The sequence below is a fragment of the Sturnus vulgaris genome, chromosome Z (assembly GCF_052056855.1).
Source record: "Sturnus vulgaris isolate bStuVul1 chromosome Z, bStuVul1.hap1, whole genome shotgun sequence".
NCBI lineage: Eukaryota > Metazoa > Chordata > Aves > Passeriformes > Sturnidae > Sturnus > Sturnus vulgaris.
Genome location: NC_142283.1, coordinates 37,650,724 through 37,673,053, shown reverse-complemented (window position 1 = coordinate 37,673,053; position 22,330 = coordinate 37,650,724). Strand labels below are relative to the sequence as shown.

The 22,330-nt window shown below is 43.3% G+C and overlaps 1 protein-coding gene and 1 long non-coding RNA gene across 2 annotated transcripts in view; one reads left to right on the top strand and one right to left on the bottom strand.

Moving 5' to 3' along the window:
* Positions 1–684: 684 nt before the first annotated feature.
* On the bottom strand, positions 685–22,295 carry LOC148219804 (uncharacterized). Its single transcript, XR_015799353.1, has 2 exons — positions 22,078–22,295; positions 685–17,527 (listed from the first exon to the last, which is right to left on the bottom strand). It is a non-coding gene; the product is annotated as an uncharacterized LOC148219804 (long non-coding RNA).
* Positions 12,346–22,330, top strand: part of PSD3 (pleckstrin and Sec7 domain containing 3) — a 104,804-nt gene continuing 94,819 nt past the window's right edge. Inside the window, exon 1 of the mRNA XM_014882376.2 lies at positions 12,346–12,459. Coding sequence (XP_014737862.2) covers positions 12,456–12,459 — 4 coding nt within the window. The 5' untranslated portion in view covers positions 12,346–12,455. The remainder of the gene's footprint in view (positions 12,460–22,330) is intronic.

Sequence of the window (22,330 nt, the reverse complement as noted above, 5' to 3'; positions counted from 1 at the left end):
CGCCGCTCCGCTCCACTCCGCGCCCACCGCGCTGGGGCCGCCGTGCTGCCCGGCTGCGCTGCGGGCCGGGGGGCACCTCGGCCCGGCCCGGCACAGCACAGCCCGGCTCGGCGCGGCAGGGCTCGGCGCGGCCCGGCGGGAGGGCGGCTGCGATCCGCCGCGGCCGGCGATGGGAGATGGAGGGAGCCGGCGGTGCGGTAAGGGGCGGCGTGTGCCCGTGTGGGTGCGGGGGCTGCGCTCAGCTGGAGGCACTTTTTCCCATTTACTTTTGCATTTTTTTTTTCTTTTTCCTTTCCTCACCCTTTCTTTTTTCTTCTTTCTGTTTTCTTTTTGTTACCTTTTCTGTTTTCCTTCTTCCCTTATCCCTTTTCCTCTTTCCTTTTATTGTTTCTCTGTAACTCTCTTAATTTCTTTTTCCATTTTACTTTTAAACCCTTTTCACAGTGCCCTGGGGAAATAAGCTCGGAGCACTGTGCTCGTAACTGTTAGATCCCGAGAGACACCAGCTGCAGCAGGGAAGCTGCACTCAGGGCTGGGACCCTGAGCCTGGATATCGTGAAGTTCGTTTTGCTTGTGTGTCCAAGTAACTTGTCTGTGTAGCGCACGGGCACAGTTGCTGCACTGACAAGCTCGCTTAATCTAGCCAAATTCTTGAATTTTGAAACAAGAAATTGAAACAAGACGTTGTCAGAAAAGTCAGCGTTTGGCTGAGTAGTAGCATTGCACTTTCAGGGCAAGAGTGGGGTTGAGATGATTTCACCAAAAGTGTAAAACTGTAGAATATTAAACTACACAATCATGCTCCTGTGCAATTGAGGTGCTTATCTTCATCCTTGCTCCCGGGAACTGGAGCTACACTTCTCAATGGGAACATAAACATACAGTTGTAATGAGTTTGAACTTCACACAAACCCACTGAATTTTCTAGCTCCCACATAGGTGAGTATTTCCATGCTATAAACATTAATTACCTGTCTCCCACAGGGTCCAGTTAGTATACTGTCAAGCAAAGCCACATGTATATGTTATGGAAATTATTTGGGTGTGTAATAGGTAACTGCAAGTACTTTTAGTTTTGAAGCTTCAGTCACACTTAAATTTTGTCTGTGCATAGGGCCATTAACACAAAAAGTCAAATGCAGTATTTGTAATGAAACTGGAGTTTGCACGCCCGGTGTTTGAAGCAATTGTAATAGACTGCTGAGAGTTATCCAAGCCTTTCTGATGTAGCTAGCAGAAAGACGCCTCTTTCTACTCCAAATTCTTTTTCATCAGTCATATTCTTAGTTGATGTGTTCCAGCAGATGTTACCAGTTTAATGCTCTCAGTGAATCTGTCCTAGCCCTGTTGATTTATACAGACGGAGAATTGGTTTTGGGGAATGCTTTTGATGGGAGAGAGGTAAGGTTAATCATGTAGGAGACCCTGTGCAAATGATCCCATTCAGTTAGAGTCTTGGTTGATTGCGGAGTGTAAGAACATCCTTTGTGGTAGTGGTTATGTTAAAAATCCAAGAAACTTACATGGCGCTGTTTTCAAAACTTGAATCAAGTTTTGAAACAAAAACTAGGACCTCTTAATCCACACAGAAAATTCTTGCACAACTGGCCTGTGTGAAAGTGGTTCTTCTGTGCTTAAGTGGATTGTGTGATTTACTGTTTCCAGTTTTCAATGTGATGTCTGTGCTACCAAAGTGAGAAGGAGAAGAGCAACGAGGATCTTAATGAACATGCTAGCAGCTTTTTCTTTTCAGCAAAGCTTCTTTACTTCTTAACAGTAAAGAAAGCTGAATAGCTTGTTTACTGTTGTCAAGGTGCATAGCTGAAAAACATGGATGTTGCTTAGAGTACTTCCCCTCCCTGCCTCCACACCAACACAGTTCTTTCTATTCTTACCAATCACACCAGGGAAGTCTGGCAATTGATTTTTCAGCTTTGATGTAAGAGATGGTTTGAGGTTTGATTCCTGTAGGCTGAAGAGGCAGGCTCTCTGCAGGAGTGCCATGGAGCATCTCTGCAGGCACTTGTCTCCATGTGTGTGTTCTGAGACAAGTGCTGGGAGATTCAGCGTTTAGGCAGCACAAGTTGTGCGCCACACAAGGCCACCAGTGCTAAGTAAGGGTGCTTGGGCCATGGCCGATAAACTGTCTTTGTGCATGCTCAGTAGCTGATTGCTTGAAACTATCCCTGCTTCATGGAGAGACAGGCTGGCAGACATGAGGGCTGGTGTGATTTTTCTCAGTCATGTGCTTCTATGAGGCATGTGTTTCTCTTTGGAGAACCACTGTTGGCTTGCAAGGATCTTGAGAGAGAGCAAGAAGCTGGGGTACTGCTAGGTGCTGATTTAAAGGTAATTTAGAGGCACAATGGTAATTAAAAGTAAAGGGTAATTTAGCGCAATGTAGTGCCCTCGTGAAGGGAGCCCGAGAAAGGGCGGGAGGGAGGGCGTAGTGTCTGGAGAATAAGATTAGGAGAGTGGGTCCCCAGGGTACCGGGGAACCATCTGCCAAGCTGCTGTTCTTCAGCTGAAGCTGGACAAACCTGTGAACTGCTTCTAAAACTCAAAGATTGAGCTGTCAGAGTATGCTCCTCCAGATCAGCTCTGCCTTGGGAGTGCTGAGGATCCCCAGGGTGCATCAGCTGTTAGAGTTGTTTGGTGTGAGTCTTGCTGAGCTCACCCAGCAAAGGTGGGAGTAATGTTCCTGGGCTCAGCAGGGACATATGCCACCCACTGTCCTTGAAGGGACATTTCCTTGCAAATGGTCCCTGAGGGAGAGTTGGCTTCTGGTAGAGCAGAGATTTCTTGATCTGCCTGTCACTCAGACAGGCACTCAGACCTGCTCTGTGGCCTGGGTGGTTCATTGCATCCTGGTGGGTTGTAAAATTGCATGTGGCTCTTTCCCTCTCGAAGTTTGGCTGAAAAGGGGGATTTGTGCTAGGGAGCTTCTCTGGACAGTCACCGTACAGCGAAGTGGGTCTGCAGATAAAGAAATTTAGGTCTTGTGCAGTTTTTGTCCTGAACTTCTTAATATCTTTCTAAATGGATTGATGTCCTCCAAACCCCATGATCACAGAGACTATTTCCAGTACTTATTTTCATGTTTGTAGTGATGTAAAATTGAGGGGCCAGCAGGGGTGGTATGTGTGTTAGAAATAATTTTCTTCTGTTAGATGTAAAAGCTGTTTGAGACTAGCTTGAAGTGTCTGCCTGATAGTTTCATTCTGGATGTAAGCGTTCCATTCCTCTCAGTAATGGCGCTGTTTGAAGTATTCCTTCTGCAGAATGTTTCCAGATACTTTCTCTGAGTGCAGCTCCTCCTTGCTCTGAGATGTTTCTTGCTGTTTTGCCAGCTTCTGTTGGAGACCACAGACTCCTGTGATGCTAATGCATCCAAACATTTATTCTCTGCATTACAGAGATGAGCAAGGCAGGTTGTGGATGGTGCTTAAAAGCAGGGTGGGGTGAGAGCTAGGCCTCTGGGTGCGGGCTTGTTTGCTACAGGGTTGAATGAGGAGTCAGAGGAGCTCGGATGTTGTCTAGCCCTTGAAGCCTGAATGGCTTCTGAATTGACTGTACTTCCTGGATGCTGTAAGTAAAAAAACCTGTTTGGGCAGTGGATCAGGCTGTCCGTCAGGGATCAAGCTGTCCATCAGAATATGAGCACTGCATTTCCATCTCCACTGAGTACCTCAGCCACCACTGATGGCTGTGGGAAGTGTGTGGTGTCTGCTGTGGCTCCCTTTGCTAATTGCGTGACGACATGCATAGTGTTGCAACTCCTGGGCTAAGCCAAAGGAAACCAGGTTGGAGCTGGCTTCTGAGGATGGCCTGCCAGGGCAGAAGCACACTGGCCACTACCACACTTCATACATCACGTCATAGCCACAGCAACTTTTTGCTGCCTTGTGAAAAGACTGTCTTGCACAGGACCAGGAGTTGGACTTGATGATCATGATGGGTCCCTTCCAACTCAGTTTATTTATGATTCTATGACTGAAAAGAGGCCCTTGTCTCGAAACTGCGATGCAGTAGTTTGGGAGCAGTAAGAAAACAACCTAAATGGCACAGATTACATAATACAAGCCTCTCTTTTTGCAGAAGCAATGAGTGAGTCTTGCTTTCACTTCTTGGCATGAAATGGCACAGTGGAAGAGGTGGCTTAAAGTGTACTCATTATTTTTTTACAACAGTTTTCAAATGGGAAGTGTCATTTGAGTAATAACTGCATCTCCCGGGCTGAATGAATGCCAAGTGTGATGGCAAGATGCACTTAGGCCTGGGATATGTCTGCATGTCAGAGCTAACAGAAGAACGCTTGCCAAGGAAGCCCTGTTCTTAAGAGGAAACAAATTACAGTACCAGCAAGTTCTGTTTGTCATCAGCTGTCTTGTCTGTGGACTTGCTGTGACTTAATGAGGAAAAAAGGAAAAAAGAAGCGGTATTAACTCCTCACCAGTGGGACATGAGTGCCAGCTGGCCTGTGTTGTGCTGCCTGTGGGATGTAACATCTCTGATGTCTTCTGCCTTCTTGCCGCAGCTGAAACTGCCTGTTGGCTCCTGACCTCTTGTGGGGCCGTAGCTGCCCGACAATGCTGCAGTCCTCAAGGCACACTTTCTTAGCAAGCAGACGGTCTTGCAACAGTATTTTCAGTCCCCCAGTGCCTGCACATCAGGAGAAATTTGTTGATGTGTATTCTCGCTTCTGCCTCAATTGTGCCAGAGATAAGATGGCTCAGATCAAACTTCAGTCAAATTTCTGTTCCAAAAAACTTCTGTTTAATCTAGGTAAGACTCAGAAAACAACTGCTGAGGTGAAAGCTGTAAAATTAATTTAAATATGTGATATGAAATAATCATGCAGAATTACTAAGCTATGTCTGAGTCAGCAGGAGATACATACCCCTTTTTGCATACTCTGTTGCTGTGTTGTGGTTCTAGAGTTTGCGCTTGCTACAGAAAAAATGCAAGTTTTTACACTTTTACAGATGTAAATTCTTCCACTGTAGAGTGGTCTGATGGTTGGGTGTGGTGTGTTCTTTTGTTTGTTGGTTTGTTTTTTGAGTTTTTTTAACCATTGGCTGAAATGGAATATTTTAGTCACTTGGGGACACCATCTTAAACTATGTTTATAATATTGCTTTGAAAAATGAAGATGAGCTCTCCCATGCCCTGTCCTTCCATTCATAAAAGCAGTGTATATTTAGCTGGACATAAAGAATGTACAGCACATGGCAAAGGATGCCGTCTGTAAATTTTCAAGGGACAGCAGATGTTGGCTTGGATTTTGGAAAGAATTTAATTGCTTAAAGATGCAGAACTAACTTCTGGTAGGCTCATGAGGCATTTAGGTATATTCAAATTTTAGCTTCCATGGAGTAGAAATCCATGTGGAGCAGACCTGTAGCCTGTCTAAACATTGTTCTGCCATCTGAGATGCCTAAAGATGGTGGAAGCACACTACCTGCTGAAGAGAAGCAATCTGTCAGTTTGCTAAATATACTGGTACAGACTGAACAAAACCAGTAAATGCCAGATGTCTACTACATGCATTACTGAATTCTCTGGATTAAAGGTGCCGTCTTTGCACAGTTTTTTTTAAATTACACCCCACCCCTGTGCTCTTTGACATAACTCGGGAAAAATACTTTCACTGTGGCTTTATCAAAGTTTTGTGTGTTTTTCATTATCTCTATGTGTTATGTCTAAGAACGTGAAGGTTCAGGCAGTGAGCTAAAGCCTTCTTTTCAGCGGGCTTCTTTTGATTCTTGCACATACCTTAAAAATAATGCACAGATATCCAGAGGTCCATACAGCATTCAACAAAAATCACTGACTTGGCAAATACAAAATGCTGAGTGACCTTTAATGGTAAAGTGTAATCATCTAGCCTTTGAATTAATATGCTGTTCACAGCCATGTAGTTACAGCTCAGACAGTGTCAGCCTTTGCATAATAAAAAGCATTTAATTCTGTGTAACAGCTGACTGCTTCCTAACAACTTCAACCCAACAACAAAGCAAATGTTTCTTTAAGGGGAGAGAAACTCAAATGCAGGTCTAAAACAAGGTGACCAGACTGGAAACAAATTTTACCTGCTTGATACTGCTGTTAAGGCATTAATTTGAGGGTTTCTTGTGACTGTTCCTAGTTTTTTTCCTAAGCAGCAACTCTTTTGCTTCATTTCTGAACTGAGCCTCTAGATACTGAACTTTTGTGAAGTCTGCCTTTGCGCAGGGAGAGCAGCTTTGATAGTATCTGCACCCTTTCAGTTTTACTCTCTCCAGTCTGACTGCTTCCTGTGAGGTTGCTCATAGCAAACAAATCCTGTAATGCTGGGAATAATGGCATAGAAAGCCTGCAGTGCTTTTGATGAATCCCTGGGGTAAACGGTGGAGAGTGTTGTGGTGAGGACTCAAGAGGAGCTGTCTGAATGGTACCAAGCTTGATATCTGTCCAGTCCATGGCAGTGCCGAAGCCTGGTGAGCAGGTAATAGAGACTCACTGCACTGGTTTTGATTCAAGGCTGCTTTAGCCCATGAGCATGTATATGGTCATGGAAGTCACCAGATGCCCAGAAAGAGTTCAGCTTAGAGATTCATGTGATTTATATATTGTTAGGGATTTGTATCCCTTGAGCTTCTTCACCCTCCTCAGGTACCTCAGTATTTTGGTTTCTGTGACATTGCTTTCCAAGGAAGTTGGTGGTTTTGACTACAAACTGTATGAGGAACCATGTCCTCTTTGGTGTGGTGCTGACTTCTTTTGTTGTTTTCTGGCTGTTTCATTAAAAAAAAAGGTGCTGAATTACTGATTGTTCTTTGCTTTTTTCAGACCCCTAATCATTGCAAGCACCACTTCAACATCTCTCAGTTGCCTCGTAGCTGAAAAGTCCTACATGGCCTGCTGTAAAAACCCAACTTCTCTACTAGAAGACAGCTATAGGCAGTGCTCTCACACAAGCCTGTTCTTCCCCACCTTCTGGCTTTCTATGCATCTCCTTGCAACTCCTGATAGTTAGGAATTAGTTTAAAACCCTGGCTGAGATTTCTTCTCTTTCAAAACCTTGGCTAGCATTAAGTTTTAGCAGCTCCAGCTGAGATTAAGCCATGCAAAGCTCCTGTTCTTTTGAATTTTAATCTATTTTATTAACGCTTTTTTTCAAGAATTGCAAACACGTGTATTATTGTGGGGAAATATGAGGAAAACACACGTATGGTGTATGAGGTCACATGGAATTAAACACTATGACCCTTCCTAGTGGTCTTAACTGTGAGCACCCACACTCTTCCTGTGATGTCGGTGCACTAGGTTTTACCAGTTAGCAAGTTTATTTTAATGCCAGCTTTCTGCATTTAATCCTGTTACTTAGGAAGGTGATTTAGGACAGGCTCAACAGGCATAGTCTTTTCAGAACAATTGGTATGACCTGTCAAAAGCAGTGAAACTTGCTGAGCTCTTGACCATGCAGGGATGATGTGACAGCAGAGGCAGATGCAGGATTCTGCAAAGACTTGTCCATGACATTGCAACTTGCTGGAGAAGTTCTTAAAATTCGTGGGAACCTTCTGTCCATCATTCTTGCTGAGAGCACTGTTATCAGGGTATTTGATAGGTTGCTGACATGCAATTGAGTTTTTTGCTGCTGGAGATACTGTGGAAGCAATGAGAATGGAACAAGCACAGCCTGGGATTAGAAATGGTCCAGGTGTGGCTGTAAAGTTCTCCATAGTGGACTGTAATTTACAGGCATTCTTCAAGGCTTTTTCTGCTTTCTTGCAATATGGCAGCGTTTCCCCAGTAGCCGCAAAGAAACCTCCAAAAGGCGCTGCCAGTGCGGGGGGTGTTGCCTGCTGTCAGGGAGCTGACATCCAGTGGTGGTATGCTAAGGGGGAAGGCAGGGAGCTCTGGGAAACAGAGCTGTGCACATGCGGAAGCATGTAAAACTGAGGCTTCCTCTTGGTGCGGCTGAGCAGTGCAGACATGCCTGAGGATGCTTTCACCTCTCTGTCCCAGCTAAAAGTTCTTCATGAATGGTCCTTAGGTCCATTCCTGCTGATGTTCCCCCTTAGCATGAGTGGTCTCTTGCTATCCAGAATTTTGGCTGACTCTTGCTCCCTGAAGACTCATGCTTGAGTGCCCATCCTGTTCTGCTTTTTCTCAAGCACTCTTTTCCCAGGTCTCCTCCAAGGAGTGAGTCTGTCTTAACAGCATCTGTCCTCTCAGGGAGTCTGAAAAATACCAGACTGGAATTTGCCATTTAATTATCTGCTCCTTTGAGTGCTTCCTCCGTGTTAGACATTTTCAAAAAAAGTGTTTGACCTAAAGTGTGAATGCTTCAGGAGGCATGGTTTCACACTGGTTCTTTGTGCTCAGGCTGACCCATTCCTTGTCACAGCAGCTGTGGACAATGTTATCCTTACCACTGGACAGAGCCCAGCTCTCCTGTCAGCTCAGCTGAAAATGGCGGTGAGATAGCAAGAGTTTGATACTCTTCAGTTAAAGCTTTCTGACATTGTAGGTATGTGTTGTGGTTTGGGACAACTTAGGAGGAGATGTTCACCCCAAGACAGGATGAAAGGAGAAAAAAGGCCCCAAGATAAAACCAGTTTGTCCCTAAAAAAGGTCCCAACCAGAACCTCAGTGAAAGTCAAAAGAGGATGTTTTGGTGCTTTTCTGCTGTGGAGAAAGGAGAACCATTTTCTTTAGCTTTTTATGTCTCACTATACCTATCTAAAAACCACTGGGATTTTTGGAGGGTAATTTGAGGGGAGTTTATGAGTTGAAATGAAATTCATCCAGAGAGAGAAACTGCGCTTCAGGAAAGGCAGCACCCATCTCACATCAGGAGCTAAAGACACCTCTCAAGAGTGAATTGTGGGAACAGTTTCTCCTTGCAGATCCTGACCCGCTGCTTCATTTGTACATCCAGACAGGAGAGCAGAGGCAATGTGTATGCTTCGTTCTGGGCTTACTTATCTGTCCTTGGCAGCTCCTGCTGGAGTAGCAGGAACCCTGTGGTCTTAGCATCCTGCTGCTGTTCAGTTCAGTGCTGAGACACAGATTCAGCAACTTCATTCCTGTGCTGGTCTGAAATCACCACGAGCACCATGGGCTTATCCTGAAGAATCTCTCTGCTCCCCAAGCGTGAAACAGAAGGCCAGCAAGGTGGGACCTCTGTTGACCCGTGCCAGTGCCTTGTGTGATGTCAATAGGAACTGGTCCAGTGTGTTGGCAGGAGGTCTGAGGGGTGAGGACTGCCAAGTGCAAACTAATGCAGCTTCATAAATGTTATATAAAATTCACTGAGAGGCAAATGTAGCCTTCTAACTCCTGACCAAGAGCTATGACCTAGATAAGTAGGCTTCATCAAACATATTCAAACAGGCAGAAGGCACTGCAAGAGTGATGCACAAATGGGTAGGAGCTTGCTGCCTCTCTGCCCAGAGCATCACTGGACTGAAAAATATGTATATGGCTCATGAGAAATGTATGTACAGCTGGGCTGATTTAAGGGGATTGGTGCTCTAAGCGTCACCTTCTCCAGCAGTGACAAAGATGAGATGCATCAAAGGTGGTAGTTAAAGCCCTCTGAGGGAAGCAATTATGAAATGAGCTGACCTGGATGCAGATTTCTTTGCCCTTGAGCTGAGAGAGAAGGCTAAAGCAGGAGTTTTATATCCCTTTCAATCTTGCTCGTATTTAATCTTTGCTAATGCATCTTGAAAGCACCATGAATGTTTGTCCAGCCCATTTCTGGGCTCCTGGTTTCAGGGCCTTTTGACTTCTGCAAGGCTTGGGTGTTAAATTGAAAGAAGGAAAGGAGAGCCTCTTGTTGTCTCTTGATTTGGACGTTAGTAAAGCAATAGTCTTAAAAACTAGCTCTGACCTCAGAGCATCCTCATTCTTTCCTGCTCTTGCATTCTTTTTTAATATTTCTTGTTTGGATGAAATATGATAAACTTATCCTTAATCCTGGATCTGAACTTTCTGTATACATCCTTTTAGTGCTCTGACAACCTAAATAGATGTTAAATACAGCTGTTCCCCTACACATGGCTGTATCTGTAATTCTCATCAGCAGTGTTTAGCACTTCTGAAAATCAAGTTACCCTTTTCAGATGCAAAGACTAAGAGTTTGCAGCCTCTCTTTAGGCTTCTAACTCTGATAAATGATGCCCTATCACTGAAACCTCATTAGACAATTTACTTGTGCCTGTTACTGGGTGATGCAAAGGGTCCTGTGAGCTGTAGTTTTCTTCTTTGCTTTACAATAAGGTACAGGCAAATAGAGATTCTTGGAACATGTGTTTGCTGGCAGGGATGCTTAGTGCAGCAGATGTCTGTGAAATCTCAGAGAGCAAGGGTGAGGGATGGAGAAGCTGTGTCCCAGAGGGGTATAGATCAGAAATTCTTTGCTACTCAGGAACTGAACTGTTATGTTCATTTTATTTTCCATTTCATTTATCTGTCACTGGGATTTGGCACCAGCTAGTTGTTAGCCATCCCATCCCTTCACATTCATCTGAGTAGGCTGAATTTTTGTCTGGCTCTATGAGCTACTCCTGTCTAAGCTGTTGCAGACAAAGAGCCTTCTCCTGTATGCTCTGGCTCCAGCTATTCCTTTTCTAGCCCTTCTTGCCTCCCTGCCAGTGAATGAATGCAGCCCTGTAAAGGCAGGACAGACATGCGGATTTCTTCCAAGCTTGTTTTGTCATGCTTGTGATAGGTATCTTTGTGCTAGAAAGCCCTTTATCGGTTCCATCACATCTTTACCAAAGGATTGGGTAGGCTGTGTTAGTATGTGCATCAGTGTACTGGAAGCCCTAGTGCTGAGTAGTTGGATTAGTTAATGGTGAATAAGTTAGTCCAAGACGCCCCGGTGTAACATCTGCTGTCGACTTAGAGCAGAGTGGTGTTGGACTAAATCTTGCAGAACTGGCACAGTGCAGAAAGATAGGAGAAGAAATGGGTGTAAAAGGCCAGGAGAACCTGGAGCAAAACAGTTCTCGGGCATGGGGCAAGACTGCTATTCGTCAATATTCTCTTGGAAGAAAATGTAATTGTTGGACAGATGGCCTAGGAGGAATATATGTATTTGTGATTCCATCCATCTCTGATTAATAGCCATGACTATGTGTTCCTGTGAATTATGTATCCCTGGTACTTTGAATTTCTGTTTGTATCTTATGCTTATCCTGAGGTATTTGATAGAAATGCATAAAAGTTATTGTTGTCTTGGGGGACAGAATGTTCCACTTTGTTTTTGAAAGAGTGTTTTTGTAAGCTAATGCTTTCACCAATGTAAACCATGCCATGGCTTGCTATGATACAGCAACTGACTGCCTCATCTGACTATGAAGTTTACTGAAGAATTTGTAGAATTAATGATTTAATTTATCTGTCACTTCAAGCAGAAGAATTATGGGCTCCATCTTGTCCAGCTGGGAAGAAAACTAGTGCTGACTCTCTAGATAGTTTTTGCAGAACAGTTTGTTGCTGATGTGTGCTTTATCTTAAAGATTTGTTTTGTCCCTACCTGTTCAGAAAAGTATTTTGGTCTTAATCCTGTAGCCTTTCTCTCTTCTGAGAAACTGGACCTTTACTTGGTCAAAGTGTGTCTTACAAGAAGGGAGCGGTGGGAAGGTGCTGGTGGCACCAGGCCTGGGTAGAACGAGTTGCTCAATCCATCTGTCCATTCACTCCTCCAGGTGTTCCCCTGCTCACTGGGCTCACCACCCTGTATCCCCTCCCTGCCTCCTGGCCAGATAAGCAGGTTTGACTTGTGTGGTATGGTTGTAAAACTGAGTTGGGGTCTTGTCCTGATATAGACAGTGGTGGCCATGCATCGGCTGCCCAACAGGGATCATTAGACAGTACTCCTACATATTTGCATATCTTATCCTGCTTCCCTTTTTTAATAATCCTTGTTGTAGTCCTTGCTTCTCACTTTCTACCCCACTCTCATTTCAAAGAAACAGCCTGCCCCATTTATGGTTTTCCCATGGGTCCCAGTTTTATGACATACATACTCAAATTTGCTATTTCTGATACTATTCCCTTGATATTTTTAACCCTAACTGGTATTATTGAGATAGTTGGCCAGTGCTGCTGGCCTTTCAGTGGGTAAAGAGTGGTTCGATGTTCTAACATCTCTAAAAGATCTTTGTTCCTAATACTGAAATTTTTGGGTTCAATGACAGAGAGGTGAGCTTTTCAAAAGTGCTCTGAGTTGGCCCATGTCTGCTCTGGATGATCTTAGTGGTGACATTAAAAATGCCTGAAGGGATTTCATGTTCCTTCTGCTATTTTTTCACTAAAAGGTAGATAAACTTTGTTTATTTTGACTCTAGGCAGAAGCACTTGTCTGGGATAATGACGTATCAGCTCATGCCCAGAATGTTGCCAAGGCCAAATATGAATTTTTATTTGGCTTGGAAGAAGAGAAGCCTTCAGGAATGGGTAAGTGCTATTTATTACTCTTTTGTGCAAAAAAAAAAACACCAAAAAAAACCCCAACTCTTAAGCTACTCAGGAAAGTTTTGCAGAAGCTGCTCCTTTAATGACCCTTTGAGGGCTCACTCGCTGTGCTGTGCTGCCCTTCACAAGTACCAGACCCTAGGATCCCGCTGGTTTGGCCCCAGAAAATGACAATGGTCCCCTGTCTTATAACCCTGCCTTCCTTTCTGGCTCATGTGGGCCACCATGATGTGACAGCAGGGACTCATGCTCGAGATGCATTGGTGGACGGAGTCCCTGCACTTCTCTGCAGTGGAGTTGTTCAGCCACAAGTTCTGCAATTGCACGTGCTGAAACATTGCTATTTCTGCCTGGAGCTCCTTCCAAAAATGTGATTTGTGGTCTTTCTACAGGTAGAAGTAGGTAAGATTTTAATTTAGATACTTGAGGTGGTGCCCGAACTGCTCTGCCCTCTGTAGTCAATAATTCCAGAAGTCCAGGTGCAATATCTAATGTTGTGCTGAAGGATCTGTCTTGTTCCTGTTGTCTTGTAAATACAGGGCATTTTCTATGTTTTAAGAGCCCAAGCTTAGAAGAAAATAAATGCAGTTATTATAACTATTCCCCTTGCCTCTTCAAAATTATCAACAAGCCCTGCCCTCTTTGGAAAAGCATTTCCTCAGGCAGTTCTCTTTATACCTTGATCCTTTCTAATTACAAACTTTCTGGAATGTCAATTACAGAAGACTCCCTTCTTGCCAGAAAAGGGCAGCACTTTGTTAAAAAATAAACTCTGTGGGCTCCTCAACTTCAGTAAGAAAAGGAAAAAAAGAGAATAATAATAGTAATAATAACAACAATAATAATAGTAATAATAATAAGCAGAACTTGAGTTTATTCCTGGATTTTATAAAGTTTGGTCATCCACTTGGGAAGTCCTAATTGCAAAGTGGAAAAAATCCAAACTTCCAAAAAGGGAAAAAACCCTCAAAAAAGCCCAAACCAAAAGGACCTCACATAGGAATTTTAAAAACTCTTCCAAATTGCCACAAAATATGTATCAGTTTATTACATGAAACATGATGACCTCATTTCTTGCTTGGAAAGACACAGTATGAGAGCAATGTCAGCAGGCATTGGTACAAATCCAGAGATTAGTATTAAATAAAGTATACTGTGTCTAATAAATCCAAGTGAATCTATTGTTATTATCAGCCAAAACAGTTATCAAATATCTTAGTTATTCTTAGCTAAGTACTGAGCTCTAAAATAAAGAGTGGCAAAGAGTAAGCCAGATATATGGACTTATATGCCTCATTGTCTGTATTTTTCCTGTGCTGCTTCTTGCTTTGTTTCTGGATGTCCTCGTGTTCTTTTATTAATGAGAGACTACAATTAGGGGCTAACAATTAGCAAAATGGGAGTGATTTCAAGGGACCCTCACAGGAGGGTTTGTGAATATTTAACTGTGGTTAACATACAACATTTGTGAATTGTACTCAAAAACTGGGTGACATTTTACCTACCCAGACTGACCTCATGCTGTCACAGACAAATGCATCCTCCTCCTCCTCCTTCTCTTCCAAGTTGTTTGACCATCCTAGATAAATGAGAGTGATTCTGCCCCTTCTAGTTTTTCTTCAAGCGAGCAGGTTTTAACTGTTTATTAACGAAGGTGAATGAGGTCAGGGTGACTGAGGGGACAGTAGTACAAACTCAGGACTTTTTTGCACCAAATCATGTGTTTTTTTGGATTTGATATATGCCAAATATGTCATGACATATGCCTTTGGGGGAAGCAGCTATACTTGAAAGTCTTTCTGTTCTTCTCTGTGTTAGATGGGAAGGGAGAAAACACCACCAGAAATCCAAATAAACATGCTACTTTCAGAAGTTTCCTTTAAAAGAAAGAAGACATGCTTTTTAGGGGTCAAAGTATGAAATATTTCAAGCAAATGAGTGATAGGGGCAGGGCCAGGAGAAATGCTGGTGTTTAAACTTGATCAAGAAAACAACTTGTCACTGTGGACAGTTAGGCTGAACTGTAATTTATCTAACCTAAAGCAGTTGACCCGTGCCATGGCTGGCCTCAAAAACAGAACATAGCATGTAAGCTGCTGAACGGCTTAATTGCTGCTGCGTTCTGGTTTATCCTTTCCCTTTAGGCCACAGCCGTGTTACTGTAGCCCTGCTGATGCTGCTGAGGATATACATGTCTTGATTGAGTACTAAAACCCTTGCATCAGACAAGGCAATTCACAAAGAAGGAACAATAATTGGGGTGACTGTGGCAAGCACTTATGTTTACCAGGTGGAAGGTGGCAGCTTTTGTTAATAAGCTCCTGTGTTGATTTTTACCTTCCAGGTTGAAGCTGCTGATCATTTTCAGATGAGAGGGGGGAAAATAAAAAAAATAGATGGCTTTAAAAGAGGTGTTTCAGCAGTGATATTCAAATGCTAATAAAGCTGTCACATGTAAAACATTTTCTCTTCTTTGCTGTCTTAATTCTGGATTTTTCTGGGATATTTGTGATCACTGATGCCCTAATGTGCTCTTGTCTTTAATGCATGATGCCTCTTGTCTGGGTCCTCTCCTCTCTTGTCCGTTGCCCATCCTCCTGCCCTGGATGCATTAGTCGGAGCAGAAGCAGGTCCAAGCCCCCGGAACCCTCCTGCTGTGGAAGGGTTAAAGACCACACATCTCCCTGTAGACCCTCCCACTGGAGAAGCTGGGAGGACGCATCACACTTGTCCACGTGGCCCTGTGCTGCCTGGCCACCTTCCTTGGCGAAACCCCAGCCTTCTGCCTTCCAGCAAAAGAAAATGTTTTTTAGAAACTGAATTTAGCTGGGTTGGACAAGACCTCTTCTCAGACTCACTTACATAAAAGGTCGCTTGTTGTATGTGGAAACATACATTCCTCCTCTGGAAACTGCTGTGGAAACAGTGATCTCTATTGAGCAGACTTTTCTTCGGGCTTGGCTGTGTTACAGGCCTGATTTTTATGACTTTGCCGTTAATACATTTAAATACCAAAAAGAAAAAAAAAGTCACGGCCGTGTGACTTAGTCCTAAAAGTGCTTCCTTGGGGAAAAAAGTGGGGGATACTACAAAGTAATTCCTTAAATAAACATGAAGGCCAAATACCCCCTAATTCCTGTTATATGAGAAAATAAATCCAAGACCGGTGTTAGGAAGAAAATAGCTTCTTAAGATTAATAAACAGTCTTTTCTCTCATGCTTCTGAGAGGAGAAAGCTTTCATCCCTCCTGTATACCAGAGGTTTAATCTCATCCTTCACAAAAAAGCCCTGTACAAATACTGCCTGTGTTGCTATGCAAATCTGGTCTTTCCCAACAGCTGCTGGAAGAAGCTTGGTTTTGAATTGCTGGTGAAACAAATAGCTTTTTGGAAAGCCTGTCACTTGCTGTTTTGTGTTCAGTGAGGTATCATGAGGGAACTGAGCTCATTTAACATCTTGGTTCTGCCAAAAGCGATGGTCCCAGACACATGCTGCCACGGATTGTCTCATTGTAGTTCTTGTGCTCATCTGTGTGCTTAGCAAGCTCAAGCCAGCAAAAACTGAGTAACAACCCCCCCCAAAATAACGCCAAAAGAACAATTCTTTAAAAAGGGCTTATTTTCTCCTGGCGATGTGTGCTGAATCACCTTTGCAAGGGGTCAAACAATGCCAGCTCTAACACGTGAAAGAAAATCAAACACATACTTTGACCCATGCAACATACCCATTTCTGAACTGCAATCATACAAATGATTGCTTTTGCTTTAGAATTTCTAGAACTTCTTTCAAGAGCAAAGGAAGAACACAATGGCTGCTATTTTGTAAAAGTGAAGCCTTTTCAGGGTTCTATGCTGCTGATGTAAACAGCTTTAAGAAAATTATCTCGGTATCTTTGTGTAAAATGAGCATTACTGATATACTAGGTTGTGCTTAATCTTCTGCCTCACTTGTTTGGTCTGATATTTCAAGGCACGCATGCCCAGCTCTGCTGCATCCTCCTCACATTGCATGGAAGTGACACCTTCTGGATCCTCACCGCAGGAACTGCCCTTAGACCACAGGCACTCAATTGCATTGTTCTTATGATAGCCGAGACTGCCGACTGTAGTCTTGCCCAATGCTCCAACCTTATTGTTTTCCATTTTGAGGCACCACCCTTTGCCATATTTTCATCTCTTGTTCTTTCCATCTCCAGGCAGTCCTGAAAGTCTGGGCTCCCTGGTCTGGTATCTTCCTCTGTAGTTCTCCTTTCCTTAAAAGTTGCAAAACTGCATTTTCTGAGGGTTGGAGGACTGCCTGATTTTCTTACCTGGATTTTGCTTAATTATGGTGAAGGTTTGGCACATCAGACGTGCTGCAGTGTTTACCAGGAGCACACACAAAGCTGGAATACAGAATGCTCATAGCTGTGGTACCCCTCTCCCCCATAGTTAAAATTCCATCATCCTGTTGTGCATATTTGACTTTATCAGCTTCTTGTTGTTATTGTTTCTAGTGTCCTACTGCATTTTCTGGCATACAGAAGACATGCAGGAGTTTTTAAATCACAATGTGTAATCCATAGTTTTCTCATAAATATCCCTGATGTTTGGCATTGCTGATTTGCAATGATTTAAAAAGAAGGTTAACTATTGAAATTTAAGTATCCAGAGGTACTGTATTAGAAGGTACTTTTCCAGTGGAGTTTGTGCACTATAGGAAGTGATTACCTCTTTGGCACCAGCATGTTTGCTGGCCATGCTGAGTGCTCCTTTTTCACTCCAATATGGAGTAAAGCAAGTAATTTTGGATGTTCTGAAGAGCAGCAAGCTCTTGCAGCGCTGTCAGAAGAGAATTGTGCATATGGAAAAATAAATGCTGGTGCAGGAGGACAGGTTTCATTGTGCTCTGCATCTTGGCTGCAGAGATGGAGAGGTGGAGCTGTCTTGCTATTTCTCTTGAATTTCTGAGAATTCCGCTTCCTGGGGTTGGGAGAAGCTGAGACATGCTCTGGAACTGTCAGGTGTGGTGTGATGGATATCTGGGTTTCCAGTCCAGAGAAGAGGAAAACTAAAGAGGGAACAAGGCATTATGCTACGTCCCTTGCTCCACAGGAGGAAATTGTATGTCTTGTGACCTCCACTTGAAAGCTGGATAGTTCAAGTTATCATAACCTACAGCTGTAGGGAGGAGATTACCACATCCTCAACTTTCTAAACAACAGAGTTGTTTGAAGGCCAAGGGTTTAGTACAAATAATCGTTAAAACATGGGTTGTTTGTTTTTTGTTTTTTAAAGGTGCAGAATTAAGTGCTCAGAAGTTAGGAAATGCCAGAGTTAAGGCAGTTAATGTCTCCCTGTCTGTGCTGTACTGACTGAAGCTGAGAGCCATGCTGATGTGAGCACACAAATATTTGGGGACCTGGTGATGCTGCCAGTCTGTCAGTGTCTGCTCACATCAGATGTTCTAAGCACACATGGCACAGGCTGAATTTGGCTGAAGCTGGCAGGACTCAGCAATACTTTCCTGGAGGCAATCAGGCCATCCCCTTCCATCAGGCAGACAGAAAATGGAGCATCCAGATCAGTGGGCTCAATAGGGGAGGCTCAGCCAGCTGACTTGGCTTGTTGTAGGCAGGTACAGTGGGGCACAGCTGCATTTTTACCTGTCACCATGGCCTCCTCTCATTGGCCTCAGCCACACCATCTGGTGAGATCTGCAGCACACCAACACAAACCCTGTATTGTGCTGTAGCCTTGCTTTATTTCTGAAGCTTTCTGAATGAAATGATGCATGTTAACTTGCTGTTGATATCCACACAGAGAAGACATTTAAATAAAATTGTGTATTTAGATGCAGTTCTGGGCTGGTATTGGACTGAAGAAGTGTAACACAGAGTACAGCATGTATTTTTCCTGTTCACAGTTCACTGGCTTTAACAAGTACCTTAGATCTGCCTTAGATCCCTGTGTTTATTTAACTCTGTCCAGCTTCCTGAGGAAGGGAGTCTTATTCGCTGTGAGAGCCTGCTGAAAAGTTACTATGCAACGTCCGACTGCACCTTTAGCAACAAACACTTGGAGCGTGGGAGATGCACATGTCCCTCTGTGTCCTATTTTAGCTGGGTGAATAACTTGATATCCATCTCCTAGAGTGCTTTAAGAACTGCCTAGCAAGACTACTCTTAGCTTGGTTAATTGGTCCCAAATCCTGAAATATAGTAAAGGATGTCCTTTTCTGCAAATGTGCCTGGTTTCTGGATGTACAAAAATCCAGAGTTTCTGAGATCTGTGCTTAGAAGTGAGGGATTTTTAAAGCCATTTTAGCTACCTCAGACCAACTTTCCAAGGGGTTTGAGAGGATTCTTTAAAAATACAGTATTTAAATATATAACATTAATTGCAGGTGAATTTAGAGAGGCTGTAAAGTCTTTGTAGATGCTGAAAGTGTCAAAGCAGCTGTGAGTTGTCACCGCTTCAGAAGTTTGTTCTTCAGATGAGGACTCTTATGGAGCTTTTAAAGTAATTCTTGCTAATTACTATGTGTATCTAAACTTAGAAAATCATCTGTTAGCCTCTTCCTTTATAAATCATAGCAACAGAAAAATAGAAAATTTCAGATTATTTTTGGATCTCTTGTTTATATTTTGGGTCTCAGACTTCTCCAAACACAAGTCTTAAATCAAAACTTGAGATTCTCACAGCCATATCATTCCAGAGTGTGGGACTTCAAAGAAGAAAACTGCATTAAATATTCTAAGACCCACTTGCACTTTTATGTGAGGATAAGGAATCCAGATACTCCCTTTGTATTCCCTCCTGTTCCTGCTCATGCTAACAGCTGTTCCACTCTACCATTTTGCTTTCCAGAGTAATGACTCTTGGGACTGAGCTATCTCACTGACCATCTGTGGCCCATACAGCAATTTGTAGTGGATAATCCCTCACACTAAATCCTCTCAGTGCGTGCTGCATGTTAGTTTTGGACTTTGTCCTGTTTTGAGCTGTCTGTAGGCCTTTGAGTGACTGCAGCAAGGTGCCATCCTTCTTGCAACCAGGGGAAAGGTACGGGGCTCTTTGGAGGACACTTAATTCAGTGCAGTTGGAATTATGCAAGTGGTTCCAAACCCTGTTTACCACTGGGAATTAGTTAAAATCTGTGGGGGAAAATATGCAACCAAGTCACAGCATTGCTTGTGTAAAGCTTTCCGTCAGTAATAGGGTTAGAACTTGTGCAGTTATAAAAAAAATCCAGATTCTCTCAAAAAGGCACAAAGTGACACATGTATTTTACAAGTTTTCTACATGGTGATTGCTTTCTAAATGCACAGTATTTACATTCTTATCCTAGTGGCTTTTCGCACTCTGTTTTCCAAACCAATGAAAACAGCATCATCACACTACCAGACTCCAGCACTAGGACTTGGCTAGCAGAGAGATTGACAGATCTACCTAGCATGGGCATGGTTGTCCTATGGCAGACTGATATTTCATCTAGCACAGCCTCTGGTAGCCCAAAACCCCCAGACTTTAGGGAACTACGCAAGAGCAGTGGTGAGCAGTACCTTTTTGAGAATCTCTTCCAGTGCACAGCAAGCTGTGGGTGTACGATTTCCTGAGCAACATACTGCCCCTGCACGCTTGCAGGGGGATTATTTTTTCCCCTGAACAAATTAGTTTAAATTCTGGGTAACCCTGAGCCACTGTCTGTCATACCACTGTCTGGCTGTTAAAGTACGGTGACTGCAAAGAGCACGCAGGCTGTGCATGCTGTTGGGCTCCGTGCCAAACCTCCCAGTAACCATAGCTAGGAGTCTCTCTCTTTTTGGGGTGAGGGATCTCAGCCAAGATGGTCAATTTTTCTGCAAGGTCCCTGCCATACTTCTATTCCCCTCTACCTTCCCTGCATGTTTGCTAAGGCACAGAGGCATTTCACCTGGATTTTTTTCTAGGCAGCTCTCCCTAACCTCTTCCCTCAGTTTCCCTCTCGCTTTGACTCAGCTTCCCCATTTCCACCAAGTTGTTTTTACATAATGCTGCTGTAACTTTTGATGGGATGAAGACCTATCTTTGCTTCTCCTTTTTGGTGCAAGCAAAAACTGCCCAAAAGCCCGGAGTGTCTGCAAGCTGCAGAAAATCCTGCCCCCAGTCTGGCGTGGATGTTTGCAGTCCAGTTACAAAAGCTGCGTGTTTGTGTTACGTTAATCCCCTGGCTTTGGCTATGCTGGCCAGGCAGGACCTATCGCAGCATGGAGAATGACATCATTTGGAAAAAGGGCTGCTGCACAAGGCTGCCAGAGGCTGTGCAACATCCCTCCCCTTTTACAGGGGATGGCCACTCCATCTCAGTAGGAGCAGGCTCCTTTATCAATTTGAATAGTTTTAGTGACCATAGAAATTGTAACATGATGCAGTGCAGGACAAGGACATACATGTAACCCTCCTCTTTGGCAGGCTGCATTGGTGATATCATAAATCCTGTGGTTTGTTCATTAAACTCTGTCACCTATAGATTTGTTTCATCATAATGTATACATTGTTTTTACTTGCCCTAATCTGCCTTTTACAAATAGTGGCAAGAAATACCAGGAAAGCGTAACTGATACAATGCTGCATGCAAGCTCATCCACGTGCTACTTGTGATCGGCACAAGGAGCTGCAGAAACACAAAATGCAGGATGACTAGGCTACTTAGTGAATACTTTCAGCTCACTAGTGCTAAAATGCCATAAAGCATCCTGTGTTCTGAAACCAGCACATGACTCTCAGCATCGCCATTCTACCCAATTCTCCCCTTACAGACGCAGTTACAAAAACGGCAGCTAAGCACAGACGTATCCCTGGCATGCCGTCAGGCAGCCTTGCTGGAGGAAATTTTTTTTTCCCCCTGCAAGCTGCCAAGGTGGACTCCTTAGCTCCTGCGATAGACTGAATGAGACTGCAGTTCCCCCATCAGTTTCATAATACTCAGAAAGCATCCATTTACATCATTGTGTGCAGTGCAGGGCAGCAGCTGCCAGGAAATTTGAAACTTATTTTGATTCCAGTTGACTAGAACAGCAGCAATTGAATTAGCTGGTATCGCTATAGATAAACTGATGATCTGTGCATTTTATTTCTTTGACCAATGGGTAACTGCTGGAGCTACAGTAACCTCTGTGAGTAAGGAGACTGTTCAAGCAAATATATCTAATTTCTCGAGCTATATAATATATATATATATATATATATACTGTATAGAGAGAGACACTCACACCATTCTTTTTTTTAAAATGTACCTGTAAACAAAATGTCTGTCTATGCTTTTAACTTGTGTTTTGCTTCCTAGAATTTCCTTTTATTATGCTGTAGACAAGTTTGTTTGACATGGAATGGTTATTTACCTATGAAATATCATATCTATGCCTGATTTAAGTCATTAATTCTTTCAACGTCTAGTCATCAGAAAGGCTGCCAAATGCTGTTAGGTTATATTTGCCCAGTCTTAGTTTTCTAGTCACTCACCCCCTTTCTATTTTAGCTTTTTCCCTATCCATTTCTTTCTCTTTTTCCTTTCTTTTTATTTTTTTATTAATTTGTTGAAAGAAGCCACCTTCAATGCAAAGTAGAAATTTGTGTTACCTGAAAGTGTGTGTCCTTTGTTTGTTTGGTGATGGGTATTTTTTTCCCTGCGCATCTTCAGTGCAGTCCTTAAATTTTGTTGTTGTCTTTCTAGCCTTGTTTGTAATGCAGTCATATTGGGGGATGGGGTTGGACAGGATATGCCAGTAGCTGCAGCAAGACATGATGCTGTGGTGGTGGATGGGAATAAGGGAGGAGTTTCCCTTAAAGAGCTCAAGCTCCCCTAAGCTCCTGTACCTGAAATAGCTCTCTG